Source organism: Marmota flaviventris, chromosome X (genome assembly GCF_047511675.1).
Source record: "Marmota flaviventris isolate mMarFla1 chromosome X, mMarFla1.hap1, whole genome shotgun sequence".
Taxonomy (NCBI): domain Eukaryota; kingdom Metazoa; phylum Chordata; class Mammalia; order Rodentia; family Sciuridae; genus Marmota; species Marmota flaviventris.
This window is the reverse complement of record NC_092518.1, coordinates 135,102,949-135,119,211: the sequence shown is the minus strand read 5'-3', so window position 1 is coordinate 135,119,211 and position 16,263 is coordinate 135,102,949. Positions and strand designations below refer to the sequence as shown.

The following is a 16,263-nucleotide window of genomic DNA, read 5'->3' as shown; positions in this document are numbered from 1 at the left end:
ATTTGAAAAACAGTAGTGTAGTTGTATATGAGGCTGAATAACTTATGTTCATGTCCTAACTGTACTACTTAATTATTATATTATTTTAAAAGTTACTGAACATCTCTAACCTTTAATCTCCTTGTCTTTCAAATGAAAATAATAATATAATGAAAGTCAGTGTGAGCAGTAAAGGTATTATTCCACTGTTGTAAAATGCCACTTCTTTCATGTATCATATTTTAATGTATATGTGAGTCTACTTTGGGATTCTATTCTATTCCTTTGATCTATGCATTTATTTTGTAATGATATCAGACTTCTAAAGTTTTGGTTTTATAATCTGGTATCTCATCCAATCTCCTTTTTCAAAATTATTGCTTTGTTACTTCTCAATATGAATTTTGAAATTATCTCATTCAGTACATGAAAATTTCTACTAGAATATGGATTAGAATTACTTGTAATTTATGGGAGAATTTATTTCTTTTCATTATTGAAATTGCCCATCTGTGAGCACTGCATGTCTTCATTTAGGTTTACTTCAAATCCTTCAGGGAAATTTTTTAAGATTTCTCTATAATATTCCTCCATATTTTTTATTCCCACTTTATCATTTTTATTTCTTTTATAAACTTGATTTCATTTTTATTTACTTTTTAATTGAGCAAATTGGTACATAGTAAAGTCTTTGATTTTTTGAAATTTTAACCTTGGTATAACTTCAAACTAACAGAAACTTTGCTAAACTTGTTCAAGTACCTCTTTTATACCCTCTACATATTTGGCCATATTTCTGGGCTTTTTGTATTCTTCCATTGTTTTACCTATTTCTATACCAACATAACACTATGTTAATTATGGAAATTCTGTAGTATATTTTAATAACTTGGCAAGGAGTTAATCTCCTCCTTATTACTCTTATTTGTTTCTTTGGAGAAGTCTTTTTGAAGGAAGGTTTTTGGCTACTGATTTTGTTTAGCTTCCCTAAATAAATACTTCTGATAAATGTGATCTTTTTCTTAGAATTGCAGTATGCTGACACTGTGATGCGTTTTGATTATGTCTGGCTTCGAGACCACTGCCGCTCAGCATCTTGTTACAACTCTAAGACTCACCAGCGCAGCCTGGACACTGCCAGTGTGGATTTATGTATCAAGCCAAAGATCATTCGTCAGGAAGAGACCACACTCTTTTTCACTTGTAAGTGGTGAGGAAACCTCCTTGGAGTATTCTTTTTAAAAATAATTATTTTTTATTGTTGTATTATAATTATACATAATAGTGGGATTCATTATGACATATTATATGTATATAACATAATTTGATCAGTCTCATTTCCCAGTATCTTCCCTTTCCCTCCACTCCACCCTCCTTCTTGATCTTCTTCTACTCTGTTGGTCTTCCTTCTATTTTCTTGAGATCCCCCTTTATATTCCTTTCACCCTTCTTTCCCTCTGGCCTCCAATATGAGAGAAAACATTTGACCCTTGACTTTCTGAGTCTGGTTTATTTCACTTTGCTCAATGTTCTCCATTTCCATCTATTTACCAGCAAATGACATCATTTCATTCTTTTTTGTAGCTGAGTAAAACTCCATTGTGTATATACACACCACAATTTCTTTATTCATTTGTCTGTATATGGACATATGGGCTGATTCCATAAGTTGGCAACTGAACTGTGCTGCTATAAACATCGGTATGCATGTATCACTATAGTATGCTGATTTTAGTCTTTTTGGACTGGGATAGCTGGGTCATGTGGTGGTTCCATTCCTCGTCTTTTGGCGAATCCCCATACTGACTTTCAAAGTGAGTGTATTTTGCAGTCTCACCAACAGTTTATAAGTGTACCTTTTCCTCCACATCCTCACCAGCATTTGTTATTTGTATTCTTGATGACTGCCATTCTAACTTGGGTGAGATGAAATTGTAATTTCACTGTAGTGTGGTTTTTATTTGCATAGCCCGGATTGTTAAGGATGTTGAACACTTTTAAATATATTTGTTGGCCATTTGTATTTCTTCTTTTGAGAAATGTCTTTTTAGTTTATTTTCCTATTTATTGATTCGTTCATTTATCTTGTGGAATTAAGTTTTAAGTTCTTTTTTTTTAAAGAGAGAGAAAGAGAGAATTTTAATATTTATTTTTTAGTTTTTGGTGGACACAACATCTTTGTTTGTATGTGGTGCTGAGGATCGAACCCGGGCCGCACGCATGCCAGGCAAGCACGCTACCACTTGAGCCACATCCCCAGCCCCAAGTTTTAAGTTCTTTATATGTTCTTGATATTAATCCCTGTCAGAAGAGCAGCTGTCAAAGATTTTCACCCATTCATTAGGCTCTCTATTCATGAACTTGTTTCCTTTGCTGTGCAGAAGCTTTTTAATGTGATGCCTGTTCTAGTTTGGATGTGAGGTGTTTGGAGCTAAAATGATTGGATTATGAGAGCTATAACCCAATCAGTCTGTCCTAGTTTGAATGAACCGACTAGGTGGTAACAACTTCAGGCAGATGGCCTACAGCTAGAGGAGGTGGAAGGGTGCATACATACCCTGGAAGGGTGCGTCTTTCCTGTGTCCCCTTCCCACCTCTCTTTCTACTACCTGACCTCACCATGAGCTGAAAATCTTTTCTTTGATGGGGACTTATCCCATGTTGTACTGCTTCACTTTGGGCCCAGAGCAATGGAATTAGCCATTTATAGACTGAGACCTCTGCAACCCTAGCTCTGAATAAACTTTTGCTCCTCTAACTTTTCTTGTCAGGCTTACGGTCACAGCAACAAAAGTTGACTACACAGAAATTGGTACCAGTACTTGGAGTGGTGCTGCTGCTGTGACTAACCTAACCATGTGGTTCAAAAGTCTTTGGAGCTGGTTTGTAGGAGGAATTTTGAAGTTTAGAGGTGCAAGTTAGAAAATCTTTAGAATGATATAAGCAGAGCTTAATCAGTGATTCTGGTGGAAGCTCAGAAGACCAGAATGGCAATAGGAATGTGGACTATGCTCATGAGGTTTCAGAGGGAAGTGAAGATTCTGTTGGAAATTGGACTATAGGCCATTTGTGTTATCTTCTGGGAAGGAACTTGGCTACATTTTTCCATATCCTCAGACTTTATGTGAGGTTGAATTTAAAGGTAATGGACTAATTAATCCAGTGGAAATAATTTCAAGGCAATGCATTATTTGATCAGTGGTATGGATGGTTTGGATATTGTTGATAGCTTTTAGCCAGGTTTACTGTGAGAATTTGGAGAGAAAACAGAGCTAAAGGATTTTAAAAACTTGCAGTTTGACCATAAAATGTTTATAAAATGGACCCAGGGAAGTGACCTTGTTAAAGAGATTACAGATCTTAAATTGATACAGAGTACTTTGGACATGTACAAAAGAAAAAATCCCTTTGAGAAGACATCAGGGCACATCTGGCTTTCACAGTGGGACTTAGGAAGTTCTTTTACCATTCTGATCCACAAAGGTACTTAGAAGTCATTGCAGCCAGGATTCCAGGGGTCCTGGTATTGTGCAAACTTGCAGTAGACAACATGTCATCCATGTGGTGCTGGTTCTGCAGGAATGTAAGATGCTATAGAGTTAAGGTATCATGGAGGTTTCCACCAAGATTTCAAAAGAAGGCCTGGGAGGCCAGACACAGTGCAGCAGGATCAGAGTCCCTGTAGGTTTCCCCTCAGAGGACCATGCATGAGCTGTGAAAGTGAGGACAAAGCTGGAATGGAGACCCCAGTAATTAAGAGATGCCAGCTGTGTGGACTGTCAACCAAGACAAGCTGCTAACTGTGGAGACAGCCAGGCTAAAAGAGATACCAGAGGTACTTCAACCAGCAAGGCCAAAAAGTTAGGGCTACCCAACCTCTTTGGAGAGCACATCTCAGTCTTGTGTCCTAAATATTGAATGCAAAGTTTCAGGCAAAGTTCTGGATCTTTTTTTCTATTTTTGTAAAGAATGTCATTGGTATTTCAATAGGGATTGCATTTAATATGTATATTGTTTCACATAATATAGACATTTTAACAAAATTATTTATTCCAATCCATGAACATGGAATAAAGCAGGAAGAATCACTTCCTTAAATAAAACTACAGAAATCAAAGTACATGTATGAAGACTCAAATTGGGTGTCCACATACTTTATATACAAACAGAGATATGAAAAATTGTGGTATATATGTGTAATAAGAATTGTAATGCGGGGCTGGGGTTGTGGCTCAGTGGTAAAGCGCTTGCCTAGCATATGTGAGGCACTGGGTTCAATTCTCAGCATTGCATATAAATAAATAAATAAAATAAAAGCCCATCAACATCTAAAAAAATTTTTTAAAAAGAATTGTAGTGCAAAAAAAAACAACAAAGTACATGAGTACATGTATAAAGGTATGAATTGGCATGAACATACTTTATATACAAAGATATGAAAATTTATGCTCTATATGTGTAATAAGAATTGTAATGCATTCTGCTGTCATGTATTTAAAAAATAAAATCAATAAAACTAAAAAAAAATAAAAAGAAAAAACAAGAATTCCAAATCAGAAACACTTCTGGTCCCCAGGTATTTCAGATAAAGGATACTCAACACTAAATGACCTTTTCACCATCTGTAAAATAAAGATTAGTCCCATCTACCTCAAATATTCTGAGTTTGTAAGGTGGGAAATGGAGATTGGGAACAAGGGGAGACAGTGCAGAGTAGACTAACAACCTACTGGGATTATCATTCTTTGATGACTTAATAAATGTTCCAAAGGTCCTTTACTATGTAGCTAGAATTCCATAAACTTATTTACCTTCAGGGAAGGTCTATTTGTTTATTCATTAATGTATTCATGCATACCACTCCACCCCAAAATATTTCTATCTGAAATACATTATAGCTGCTCATTTTACTTTGGTTTCATAAACAGTACAATACTAGGTAATTGGTTGCTAAAAATTAACATCCTGCGCTGGAGATATAGCTCAGTTGGTAGACTGCTTGCCATGCACAAGGCCCTGGATTCAATACCGTTGATAGAGTGCTTGCCATGCACAAGGCTCTGGGTTCAATCCCCAGCACCATAAAAAAGAATTAATATCATTAACCAGTAAATTATTGGCAGTATTTAAAACTATTATTGTAATGTCTTTTTTCCCTAAAAGGGCCAGATGGTCATGTGACTAGATACGAATTGGATTGGCTAATGAAAAATAGCTATGAAGGACAGAAACAAAAGGTTATCCAGCCTAGAATATTATGGAATGCTGAAATCTACCAGCAAGCCCAAGTTCCATCTATAGATTTCCAGAGTTTCTTAGAAACCAATGAGGGACTGAAGAACTTTCTACAAAACTTTCTGCTCTATGGAATTGCATTTGTAGAAAATGTTCCTGCCACTCAAGAACACACAGAGAAGTTGGCAGAAAGGATCAGCTTAATCAGGTAATTTATTAGTTTCCTGAAATCCACAATAATTAATTTCCAGAGTATGAACACTAATAAAAATATAAATGGTCTGGTCACCCTTGTTTTGAGTCCAGAATATTTTGTGTCCTGAATAAGGGGACTCCCACTTGCAGTGATTTACTTAAGGACTAGATATCTAATCTCTAAAGAAACTTATGTGGTAAATATAATGAAGACTTTCAAATCACTGGAATAGTTTCTTGCCCTCTAGTCCTCAAAGTGATAGTTATCATTGTACACTAGAAAGAACAATGTGAATAAAAAGAACTTGCTAGTAGTTTAAGTTCTACCATCAAGGACTTATATGGCCATAGGCAAATTCATTCCAAAACACATAAATACCCTCTCATTTCCCCCCACCATACTCTGTTTTAACTTCTGTTCAAAATCAGTTTGAGCAACATGGCATCACAAGATAATCCAGTTTTGACCTTCTCTGATTCCTAGGGCTTGATTTAGAGATTGATTGTTAAAACACTATATAGCATTTAACCAGCACATTCACATCTATTATTTTAGTAATTCTTTTTTTTTTTTTAAAGAGAGAGAGAGAATTTTTTAATATTTATGTTTCAGTTTTCGGTGGACACAACATCTTTATTTTTATGTGGTGCTGAGGATTGAACCCAGCGCCCCGCGCATGCCAAGCGATTGCGTTACCACTTGAGCCTCATCCCCAGCCCAGTAATTCTTTTTTTTTTTTTAATATATTTTTAGTTGTAGTTGGACACAATATCTTTATTTTTATGTGGTGCTGAGGATCGAACCCAGTGCCTCACACGTGTGAGGTGGGCGCTCTACCACTGAACTACAGCCCCAGCCCAATAGTAATTTTTATAATTGCATGCTTTATCTTCTTTTCTACTGTTGAGGCAACTGATGCTAAGATATATTGACTCGCCTGGGATTGCTCTGATAGTAAGCAATAAAGCTAGGGTTTAAATACCTCAGGTTTCCTGATCCTAAATACAGTGTTCTTTTCATTTCCCTTCTGCATTTCTACCTGACATAGAGAATGATCTTACATAGTATTAAACGTGATATAAACCTACTTCATTATAATTAATACTCCTCTTTTATTTGATAAGACCCAGATGTAGTTCATTGCATAGTAAATAATGCTGGATCATTTGCCTTATGCTAGTAGAACATAAATCAATAGCATTTATGAGCTATTCATTTGGAAACAGTTTGAGAACTTTCGAGTAAAAGAAACTATTCAGGTAAGCAATAAATTGAGAAGGCTTTAGAACTTTTATAATCAAAAGGAAAAACATTTTCTGATTAGATTTGGAGAGTTTAGATAATGATGAACTCTGAGTGCTGAAGAATTAAAGTGACCTTTATTCATATCTGAGCCTACTAAGAAAATAATTACAAAAATCAAAATCTGTGATACATCCCTCAGAGAGAAATACAACACAAACAATATAGCAAGTCTCACTAAATACTGATAACAAATTATCCTTTTTTTCTTTTCCTTATTCCTCCATGATCAAAAGATCACTTCTACATCATATGAAGAATATGGAAACTCTTCAGTCAACCTTGAAAATTGAATTATCCAAGATATTAGAAAATTAACACTATTATTGAAAACTAAGAATATTAATAAAACACAACATTTATAAAAATTAACTTAAATAAATCACTTCTAGAAGCAGCTACATCATCTTTTTCTATGAAAGGAAGGTAAGCACAGGGAATAACCTTGAATATGAAGGCTATTAAAAGTAGGCAGATAAACAAAGTGGATGACTCTCTAAGCTTTCAGAGTACATTATACTTCCACAGTTTCTCCTTCAACTTCCTAGAATATAAATCAGTGACAGAATTGTCAAGACTGGTGATGCATTTAACTGTCAATCTCACCTCATGTATGGCAATCTTGAACCAAAAATTATATTATTATTTGTGAGTAAAGTATTGGAAACAGTTTTAAAGACAAAAAGAAAAATTTCAAATAGCTAATAAGTCTTCTTTTATTTCATTTCACAGAGAAACCATCTATGGGAGGATGTGGTATTTCACTTCAGACTTCTCGAGAGGTGACACTGCATACACCAAGCTAGCTCTAGATCGGCACACTGACACTACCTATTTTCAAGAGCCCTGTGGGTAGGTGTATTTAATTCTTACACAGTAGGATCTTTGATATCTGATGGTCTTAAGTAATTTCTTAATCATTTTCTATTCTGTTTTAACCAACATCACATCTACTGCCACGAATTTGCATAGCTTTCTTTCTCCTTCCATGGAAATAATCATTTTGAAATACACTAGCTTGGTCTTCTTTAGACTCATAGGAATAAAATTTTAAGTGATTGAAATTCTACCTTACCACACAAATAGAGTCCTAATTTTGTTAAATTTATATTTTTAGTCAAAATAATTATAAATTATCAAAAAGTATTGGCTAACCATTAGTTTTGTAATGTGTACAATTCTCTTGAATTCAAATCATGTTACAAGGGATCAGTCCTGTAAACAGTGATGTTTTGAGGATAGTATTAAGAAGAATTTGAATCTGCACTTGATCTTAATCAAGAGTTTGGGAAGCAATAAGAATTTGAACCTGATTTACAAGAAGTCGGAGAGGATGAATGGCTAACAATTTTTTCACATCAAATCAGTAGCTATTGAGACAAAGATGATAAATAGCATACTTAACTTTCCTACCATTTGCTACTTACTAGAGACAACTCTGTGGTTTGTTATTTTGATATTGTTTATCTTGCTTCTGCATATAGATGAACCTGAGACACAAAGGTATTAGTAAAGTGAGTATACATGTGAATTTATAATGATAGCATGAGAGGGTGATACTATTCAACTGATTATGGTTACATTGATTTGCTTTAAGGGTTTGAAAGTTGAAAATGTTTGGTTCAGGCAAAGAAGAATAAATCATCTTTTAGAGATTCTGATCATTGTTAGCAATATATCAAGAGACCAACAGCCCTGCATCCTCATTCTAGGAGATGTATAAGGAAGAAAGAGGAGTTGGAATGAGAAGCAGTTAGGTAGGGATTGAGATTCTAATACCGATTAACTCTTCCCTCTATGACTAACACCAGTAATAAGCAATTGTTTGTGCCTTTAATTTTACCTTTTTTAATTATCAGCAAAGATGAAGTAAATTAGCAATGTAATGGTGGATAAGAGGTAAGGCTATGGTACTGACCAGACCTGGGTTTGCATACCAGCTTAAATATGTATCATTAGCTTTGTGATTGTACACAAGTAAGTTAATATCTCTATGTTTCAGTAAAAAAAAACTTAACCATTAGTATTGCTAAGAGATTATATTTTATAATTAATTTAAAGCATTTAGTATACTTGTCAACATGTTAAGTGTTCAATAGATTAATTAGCTATTATCAATCAATCAATCAATCAATCAATAATTGGTATCTTTGGTCATGTTTGTCTCTGTCTTGAATGCTCTCTCCTCACTTCAATCTCATTCCAATAAAATTCTTCAATAAATAAATTTGCTATTATCATTATCATTTTGGTCATATTGTTATCATCTTTATCATTTGCATTGTTACATGCCTTGTCCTTTCTAAAGCTTATCTTTGCTCTGGATATCACTCTCTCCAGCATCCTTGGGAATTTCTCTTTCCTCAATCTTAGCCTTTCCATACCTACTGGCTTCTTCCTGATATCTTCTCTTCTTAAATATCCCTGCTTTTCTGGTTTTCCTCATGTATCTCTGACCATTTTTCCTTAGCCTTCTTTGCTGGCTGATTTTCCAGTATTCATGCCCTAAATATTATTGTTCTTCAAGGATTTCTCTTTGTCCCTTTTTTCATACTTGAAATGATCTCTCCAAATGATTTCTTTCATCTTCTTGCCTTTGTCACCTACAGACTACACAGTCTACCTCTGTTTACCTCTACTCTCGCCTTTAAATGGATACTAAATATTCTTGACCTATATGTTTCACAGAACGTTCAACATGGCAAGAACTGATCTTTCTTATTTTAATTGTACTTCTATTCATTTTCACTTTGTTTTATTCTCTCCATCTTTCTTATTTTGCTTTGCAGTTTACTTTTTTCTTATTTTTACCTATTTAATTATCATTGATTTTATTTCCCCTCTTAATTTGAAAATTCTACTTAATGTAATAGTCACTTTCCCTTTCCCTGTTAAATGTTCAACTGAACTTCTTCAACCCTTCATACCTCCTCATTATCATGCAATTGTACATCTGCTTGCACTCTCTGTCTTAGTAAATACCATTATGACCTTGAAAGCTGCACAAGTGATAAACCAGGAGTCATTCTGGATTCTTGGTTGTCCTTCATCCTCCAAATGTTTTCCAAGTTTTTGTCATCTGCTTCCTGCCAGCCCATTTTTCATACTATCATCATAATGGTCTTTTAAAAAATATTTTTAGTTGTAAATTGACATGATAACTTTATTTTATTTATCTATTTCTATGTGGTGCTGAGGATTGAACCCAGTGCCTCACACATGGGAGGCAAGTACTGTACCACTGAGCCACAACCCCAGCCCCATAATAGTCTTTTTTAAATGTTGATATGACCATAGAATTTCATAGCTTAAAATCATTCTGTTTCTCTATGTTTGCCAATAGGAGCTTCTTACTATCTTTGTTGAATATACTTTGTTACTTTACATCAATATCTTTGTTCATGCTTTCTATCTGGAATGCTCTCTTTACTTCAATCTTATTCCATATAATTCTTCCTCATTTTTAAGCCTAAGCAAACTCATCCATTTACTCCTTTCAAACATTTCATTATACAATACTCCACTAAAGTAAATAATTCTTTTTGATGGGTCTTGTTTTTTATCATATACAACTTTATTATACTGCATTACTCATGCTTGTATTGTTATCAATATATCAAGATATATAGAGGCTTCAATATATGTTAGATATATTTAAAAGAAATCTGTAGCAACATTGTTTCACAACTCATTAATGATTAATATTACAAAAAAGTACAACTGGATGTGATGGAAAAACAACTAGGAATTCTGATTTCTTTCTTCAGGAAAAGAAAATGACACAAATGGGCTCAGTTATCATTTCTTATATAATATTCTAGAATTTTGATGTGTTCTCTTCTATCCCACTGAATAGAAGAATTTTCTTTTCCCTCCATAGCATTCAAGTATTTCACTGTCTTAAGCATGAAGGAACAGGTGGCAGGACACTGTTAGTAGATGGATTCTATGCAGCAGAACAGGTACTTCAAAAGGCACCTGAGCAATTTGAACTCCTCAGCAAAGTGCCATTGAAGCATGAATATATTGAAAATGTTGGAGAATGTCACAACCACATGATTGGAGTTGGGCCTGTCTTAAATATCTACCCATGGAATAAAGAACTTTATTTGATCAGGTGAGTATCAAATAACTATTCTCCAGTGTAATATATTTACCAAATATCAATGTTACAATGTAATGATAATTCCTAAGTTCTTTCTATCTGCCATATTTTAATATCATTCTTCTATAGCTTTTCATTATACAACAATTTATATTCTTGTTATAATTCCCATGTAATAATAAAAAGGCCAACAGAATTTTGGGAAGGGGCAGGTATTAAAGGTTGAATTTTAAAAATGAAAATATCTATTGAAATAAAAAGTATCCCACTCATTTAATTGACCTCAGTAACCATGCAGATAGGGTACCCAAAGCCATGATGACAACATTTTTGTCTCTAGCCCAGATTTATGAAAGATCCTAACCAAAGTATCCAATTGTCTTCTGGATATCACCACTTAGGTATCTTGTAGAATCATAAATATGTCATATTCAAAACCGAACTCATCATCTCCATTCATTTTAATCCTTCCCCTCCACTTATTTCACACATTTCATTAAATGGCACCACCATCCACCAAGCTGCATAAACCAGAAGACAAAAGTCACCTTTAGCTTTTCCCTCTCCTTCACAGTATACAACCATCATCAACTCTGCCTCCTAATTTTTTCTCAAACCATCCACTGTTTTGTATCTACAATGCCATCTTTTCTTGTGGGACCACTGTTATCACTCTTCTATACCACTGCTAAAGTCTTGACTGGTCTCCTTGCTTCCACATGAGCTGCCTTCTATTAATTATTTGATCTATAACTAAAATAATTTTTCCAAAATATAACACTTATCTTGTCGTTCCTGTGTTAAGTTCTGCTATTTCTCCTCAGTGTCTTTCAGAGAATTACCAGGGTCATCCTCATGACTTACAACGTTCTACATCATCTGATGCTTTTTTACTCTTTTAACATCACGCCATGCAAGTCAGGTTTTACACATGTATTCTTCCCTGTGTATAGGTTTCTGTAACCAATTATTTTCCATCTTATAACAAAGGTTTTTCTTATTCTGTTATACATTTAAATTGCCCTTATCTTACGTATTACAAGCTAACTTCTATTGTGCATTAATTCAGTTTACTCAACAAATATTTCTTGAGCATCTACCAAGACACAGGCACAATTCTTAACCCCAGACATGCAACTATGATCAAAACACACAAAAACTGTGGCCCTCATAAACTTCTAATTCTTATAGCAGATAATTAATAAGTAAGCAAATATATTGTATATCCAATAAGAAAGAATGTATAGAGTGCAAAGGCAAGGTCTGCGGACAAACTCAGTGGTAGAATGCTTTCCTACTATGTGCAAAGCCTTGGGTTTAATCTCTAGTGGTGAAAAAAATTCTTAGACTACAGAGGCAGTGTGGAGATAACTACAAAACTTGATACACATGACAAAGAGTACACACTTAGTGATCAGAAAAACTTATGTGAAATGTTTTGTTTATTCAAATAACTTAATTCAAATCAAATAATTAAATAATAAATGTCTTTTTTTCTTATTACACATATACAGCACATATTTTCATATCTCTGGTTATATATAAAGTATGTCATTTCAATGGCATGCTTATCCTATACTCATCAGTTCCTAATTGCAATAATAACACCAGAAAAATTTTTTTAAAAAGTTGTTTCCCCTACATTTTGCCCTGGATTACAGTAGGAGCTATATTGATATTAATACATTTTTTATCTTAAATACCTCTAGGAAATTCTCCCTCAATCATTTCTTATGTACACATTGAGTAAAACAGTGAGTAGCTTCTCAATAGTTTTTACAACATTATTAATATTTTCAAACTTACAGAAAGATTAAAAACATTTAACAGTGAAAAATCATATACCTACCACCTAGATCCCACAATCAAGATATTACTATGCTAATTTTAAAACTGTCTCTCCATTTAGCCATTCCTCTATTCATCAATGTTAATCACATTAATGCATCTTAAAGTATGTTGCACATATGACTACATATATCCCCAAAATACTTTAACATTTATATCAATTAGAGTTCAAATTTTGTATACAATTTTAAGTTAAAATCTCTATGCAGTGATGGTTAAAATGTTAAGTATATACTCAATTAAGACTGACAGATGCATAAACCTATGTGACCCAAACTACTATCAATACATGAAATAATTTATCAGCTGGGCACAGAGGTACACACCTATAATCCCAGGGGCTAGGGAGGCTGAAGCACAAGGATGTTAACTTCAAAGCCAGCCACAGCTAATCAACTCAGTGAGACCCTGTCTCTAAATAAAATACAAAATAGGGCTGGGGATGTGGCTCAGTAGTCAAGTGCCCCTGATTTCAATCGCCCATGCCCCCCTACAAAAAAACTTGAAATAATATATCACTACAGGAAGTACCTACACACTCCTTCTCAGTCAAACCCTGCACATATACATAAGGAAACCACAGTTTAACCATTTCACCATCATATATTAGTATTGCCTATTCTAAACTAAATCGAATATTTGTGAATAAACATCTAGTCTGTTTCCAGTCTGGTGACATTATGAATAAAAACTGCTATAAACAAACATCATGTAAAACTGATTTTGTGAATATATATTTTCAGTTCACTCAAGATAATTACCTGGGAGTGGAACTGGTGGGTTACAGAACCTATGAGTGTTTCATTTCATAAGCAATTACAACAAGTTTTACCAAAGCAGTTTTACCACTGTCCCCAACAATGTATGAGAATTGTATCTGCTCCATGTCCTTGCCAATACTTGATGTTCTCAGCCTTTCAATTTCAGCCCTTATGAGGGGTATCTTCTTGGGGTATTGATTTGAATTTCTCTTGGTGACTAATGACGTTGAGCATCTTTTCATGTACTTATTGGCCACTCAAGCATCTTTTTTTTCCAATTCTTTATTTTTAAATTGACAAATAGAAATTGTAAATATTGGTCATGTACAACGTGTTGTTTTGAAATGTGTTTACATTGTACAATGGCTAAACTGAGCTCACTAACAGCTGCATTACCTCCCATAGTTATCATTTTCCTGTGGTGAGAATATGTAAAATCTACACTCATAGCAATTTTCAAATATATAATACATTGGTATTAGCTACACTTCCCATGTTACACAATAGAACTCTGCAGCGTCTTCCAGTCTAACTCAGATTTTTCATTCTTTGATCAACGTCTCTCCAAACCCTGCCCCTAAGCTTCTATTGCCATCTCCTACCTACTTTTATGAGTTAAAACATTTTTAGATTCCATGTATAAGTGAGATCATGTGGTATTTGTCTTTCTGTGCTGGCTTGTTTCACGTAATGTTCTCCAGCAGTTCCATCCATGATGTGTCAAGTGATAGAATTTCATTTGTGTGTGTGTGTGTTTGTATGTGTGTGTCTCAATAGCATTCCATTGTGGATATGTACCATGTTTTCTTTATCCATTCATCCATTCATTGGTATCCAGCTTGACTCCATATCTAAGCTACTGTGAACAATTCAACAATAGACAAGAGCATACAGGTATCTCTTTGGTATGCTGATATCATCTCCTTTGGAAATATAACCAGAAGTGGGATAGCTGGATCATAGGGTAGATTTGTTTTTAACTTTTAGAGGAATCTCCATATTGTTCTACATAATTGCTATAAATAATTTACACCAGCCAACAGTAATATAGAGGTTCCTTTTTTTTTTCCCTGCGGTGCTGAGGATTGAACCCAGGGCCTTGCACGTGCTAGACAAGCGCTCTACCATTGAGCCACAACTCCAGCCCAGGAGTCCCTTTCTCTGCATGTCCTCACCAGCATTTGTCCCCTTTTGCTTTTTGCTAATAGCCGTTCTAACTGGAGCAAGATGGTATCTCACTGTGGTTTTGATTTTCATTTCCCTGATGATTAGTGGTGTTAAGCCTTTCCTATACCTGTTGGCCATTTGTGTATCTTCCTTTGAGGAATGTCCATGCAGGTCTATTACCCCTTCTTTAATCCATTACTTGCTGTTTTGCTAATGAGTTGTTTAAGTTCCTTATATATTATGGGTATTAACCCTTTGTCAGGTATATACTTTGCAAATATTTTTTCTCCATTCTGTAGGTTGTCTCTTTACTCTGTTGATTGTTTCCCTTGCTGCCTGGGCTTTTCTTTGATATATGATTTTTAAAAATTATTGATTCAGTCTCATTATTGATCTCTTCAGGTTTTTTATTTATTCATGATCAAATCTTGGTAAGGTGTGTGTCCAGGAATTTACCAACTGGTTCCAGATTATCAAATTTCTGGCATATAATTGTTCATAATACTTGCTAATATAAATCCTTTGTATTTCTGTGGTGTCAGTTCTAATTTCTCCTGTTTCATCTCTAACTTTATTTGAGTCTTCTTTTTCCCTAGTTAGTCCAGCTGAGAGTTTGTCAATTTTGTTTACCTTGTCAGAGAATCAGCTCTTCATTTTGTTGATCTTTTGTAATTTTATCTCAATTTCATTTATTCCTGCTCTGATCTTTATTATTTCTATCCTTTTACTAATTTTGGGTTTGTCTTGTTTTTCTACTTCTTTGAGGTGTGTGATAGGTCATTTGTATGAGGTCTTTTCTGCTTTTCTTTTTTTTTTTTTTTTTTTTGAGAGAGAGAGAGAATTTTAATATTTTATATTTTTTTTTAGTTTTCAGCGGACACAACATCTTTGTTTATATGTGGTATTTGTGTTTCCATTGTTATTTCTTTCAAGAAATTTTAAAATTTTCTTCTTAATTCCTTCCTTGACCCGTTGGTTGTTCAGGAGTGAGTTGTTTAATTTCTGTGTTTGTATAGTTTCCAAAGTCTTCCTTGTTATTGGTTTCTAATTTTGTTGCCCTGTAATCAGAAAAGATGCTTGATATGATATCAATGTTTCAGCAGTACAGGATGCCCCATGTCCAGGTTTGTCCCAGATCCACAGTTGGTTTGTTGTCTGTCATGAACTTGCAGTGTCTGAGAAGAATAGTCTGAACTTGCAACAACTATCATGCCACAGCTGACAGTGATGCGGGCTGAAACGAGTTTTGTCCCACAGATGCCAGGGTTCCGGTCTAGAGCTCCATCTGAGAGCTCTGGCCTGGGTATAGGAGGCCTCTGTTTTCTACCTGGTGCTGGGTCTCATGGCTGTGGACCAGCCACTGAATTCAAAGTCTTGTGCTAGTTGCTCTGTCCTGTTCCCCAGGAGGTGGAGTCTTGGTACTTTTTCTGCTGCCTAAGGCTGGAGGAGCGGTAGTGGAAACAATACCTTGGCCTCTTTGGCTAACTCAATTCCAGCAGCTCAGTTTATGGGGACTGCTAGCCTTGGGACAGGAATCATGGGGCTCTGCCAGGCACTGGGTTTCACCTTGGCAGGACTAGTAGTAGGTTTCAAGTCTAAGATCTGGACTTAAGTCCCTCTCCCTCCTCCAAGTGGGAGGCTTCTCTCCCCATGTTGCACTGTTTGAAGTT

General features: G+C 34.9%; 1 protein-coding gene across 4 annotated transcripts in view; it reads left to right on the top strand.

The window, feature by feature from the left end:
- Positions 1 to 16,263, top strand: part of Tmlhe (trimethyllysine hydroxylase, epsilon) — a 72,477-nt gene that overhangs the window by 49,954 nt on the left and 6,260 nt on the right. For all 4 annotated transcript variants that reach the window (XM_071606830.1, XM_071606829.1, XM_034635433.2 and 1 more), the window contains 4 exons: positions 1,006 to 1,182; positions 5,143 to 5,422; positions 7,445 to 7,564; positions 10,593 to 10,829. In XM_071606830.1, the coding sequence (XP_071462931.1) occupies positions 1,006 to 1,182; positions 5,143 to 5,422; positions 7,445 to 7,564; positions 10,593 to 10,829 (814 nt within the window). The remainder of the gene's footprint in view (positions 1 to 1,005; positions 1,183 to 5,142; positions 5,423 to 7,444; positions 7,565 to 10,592; positions 10,830 to 16,263) is intronic.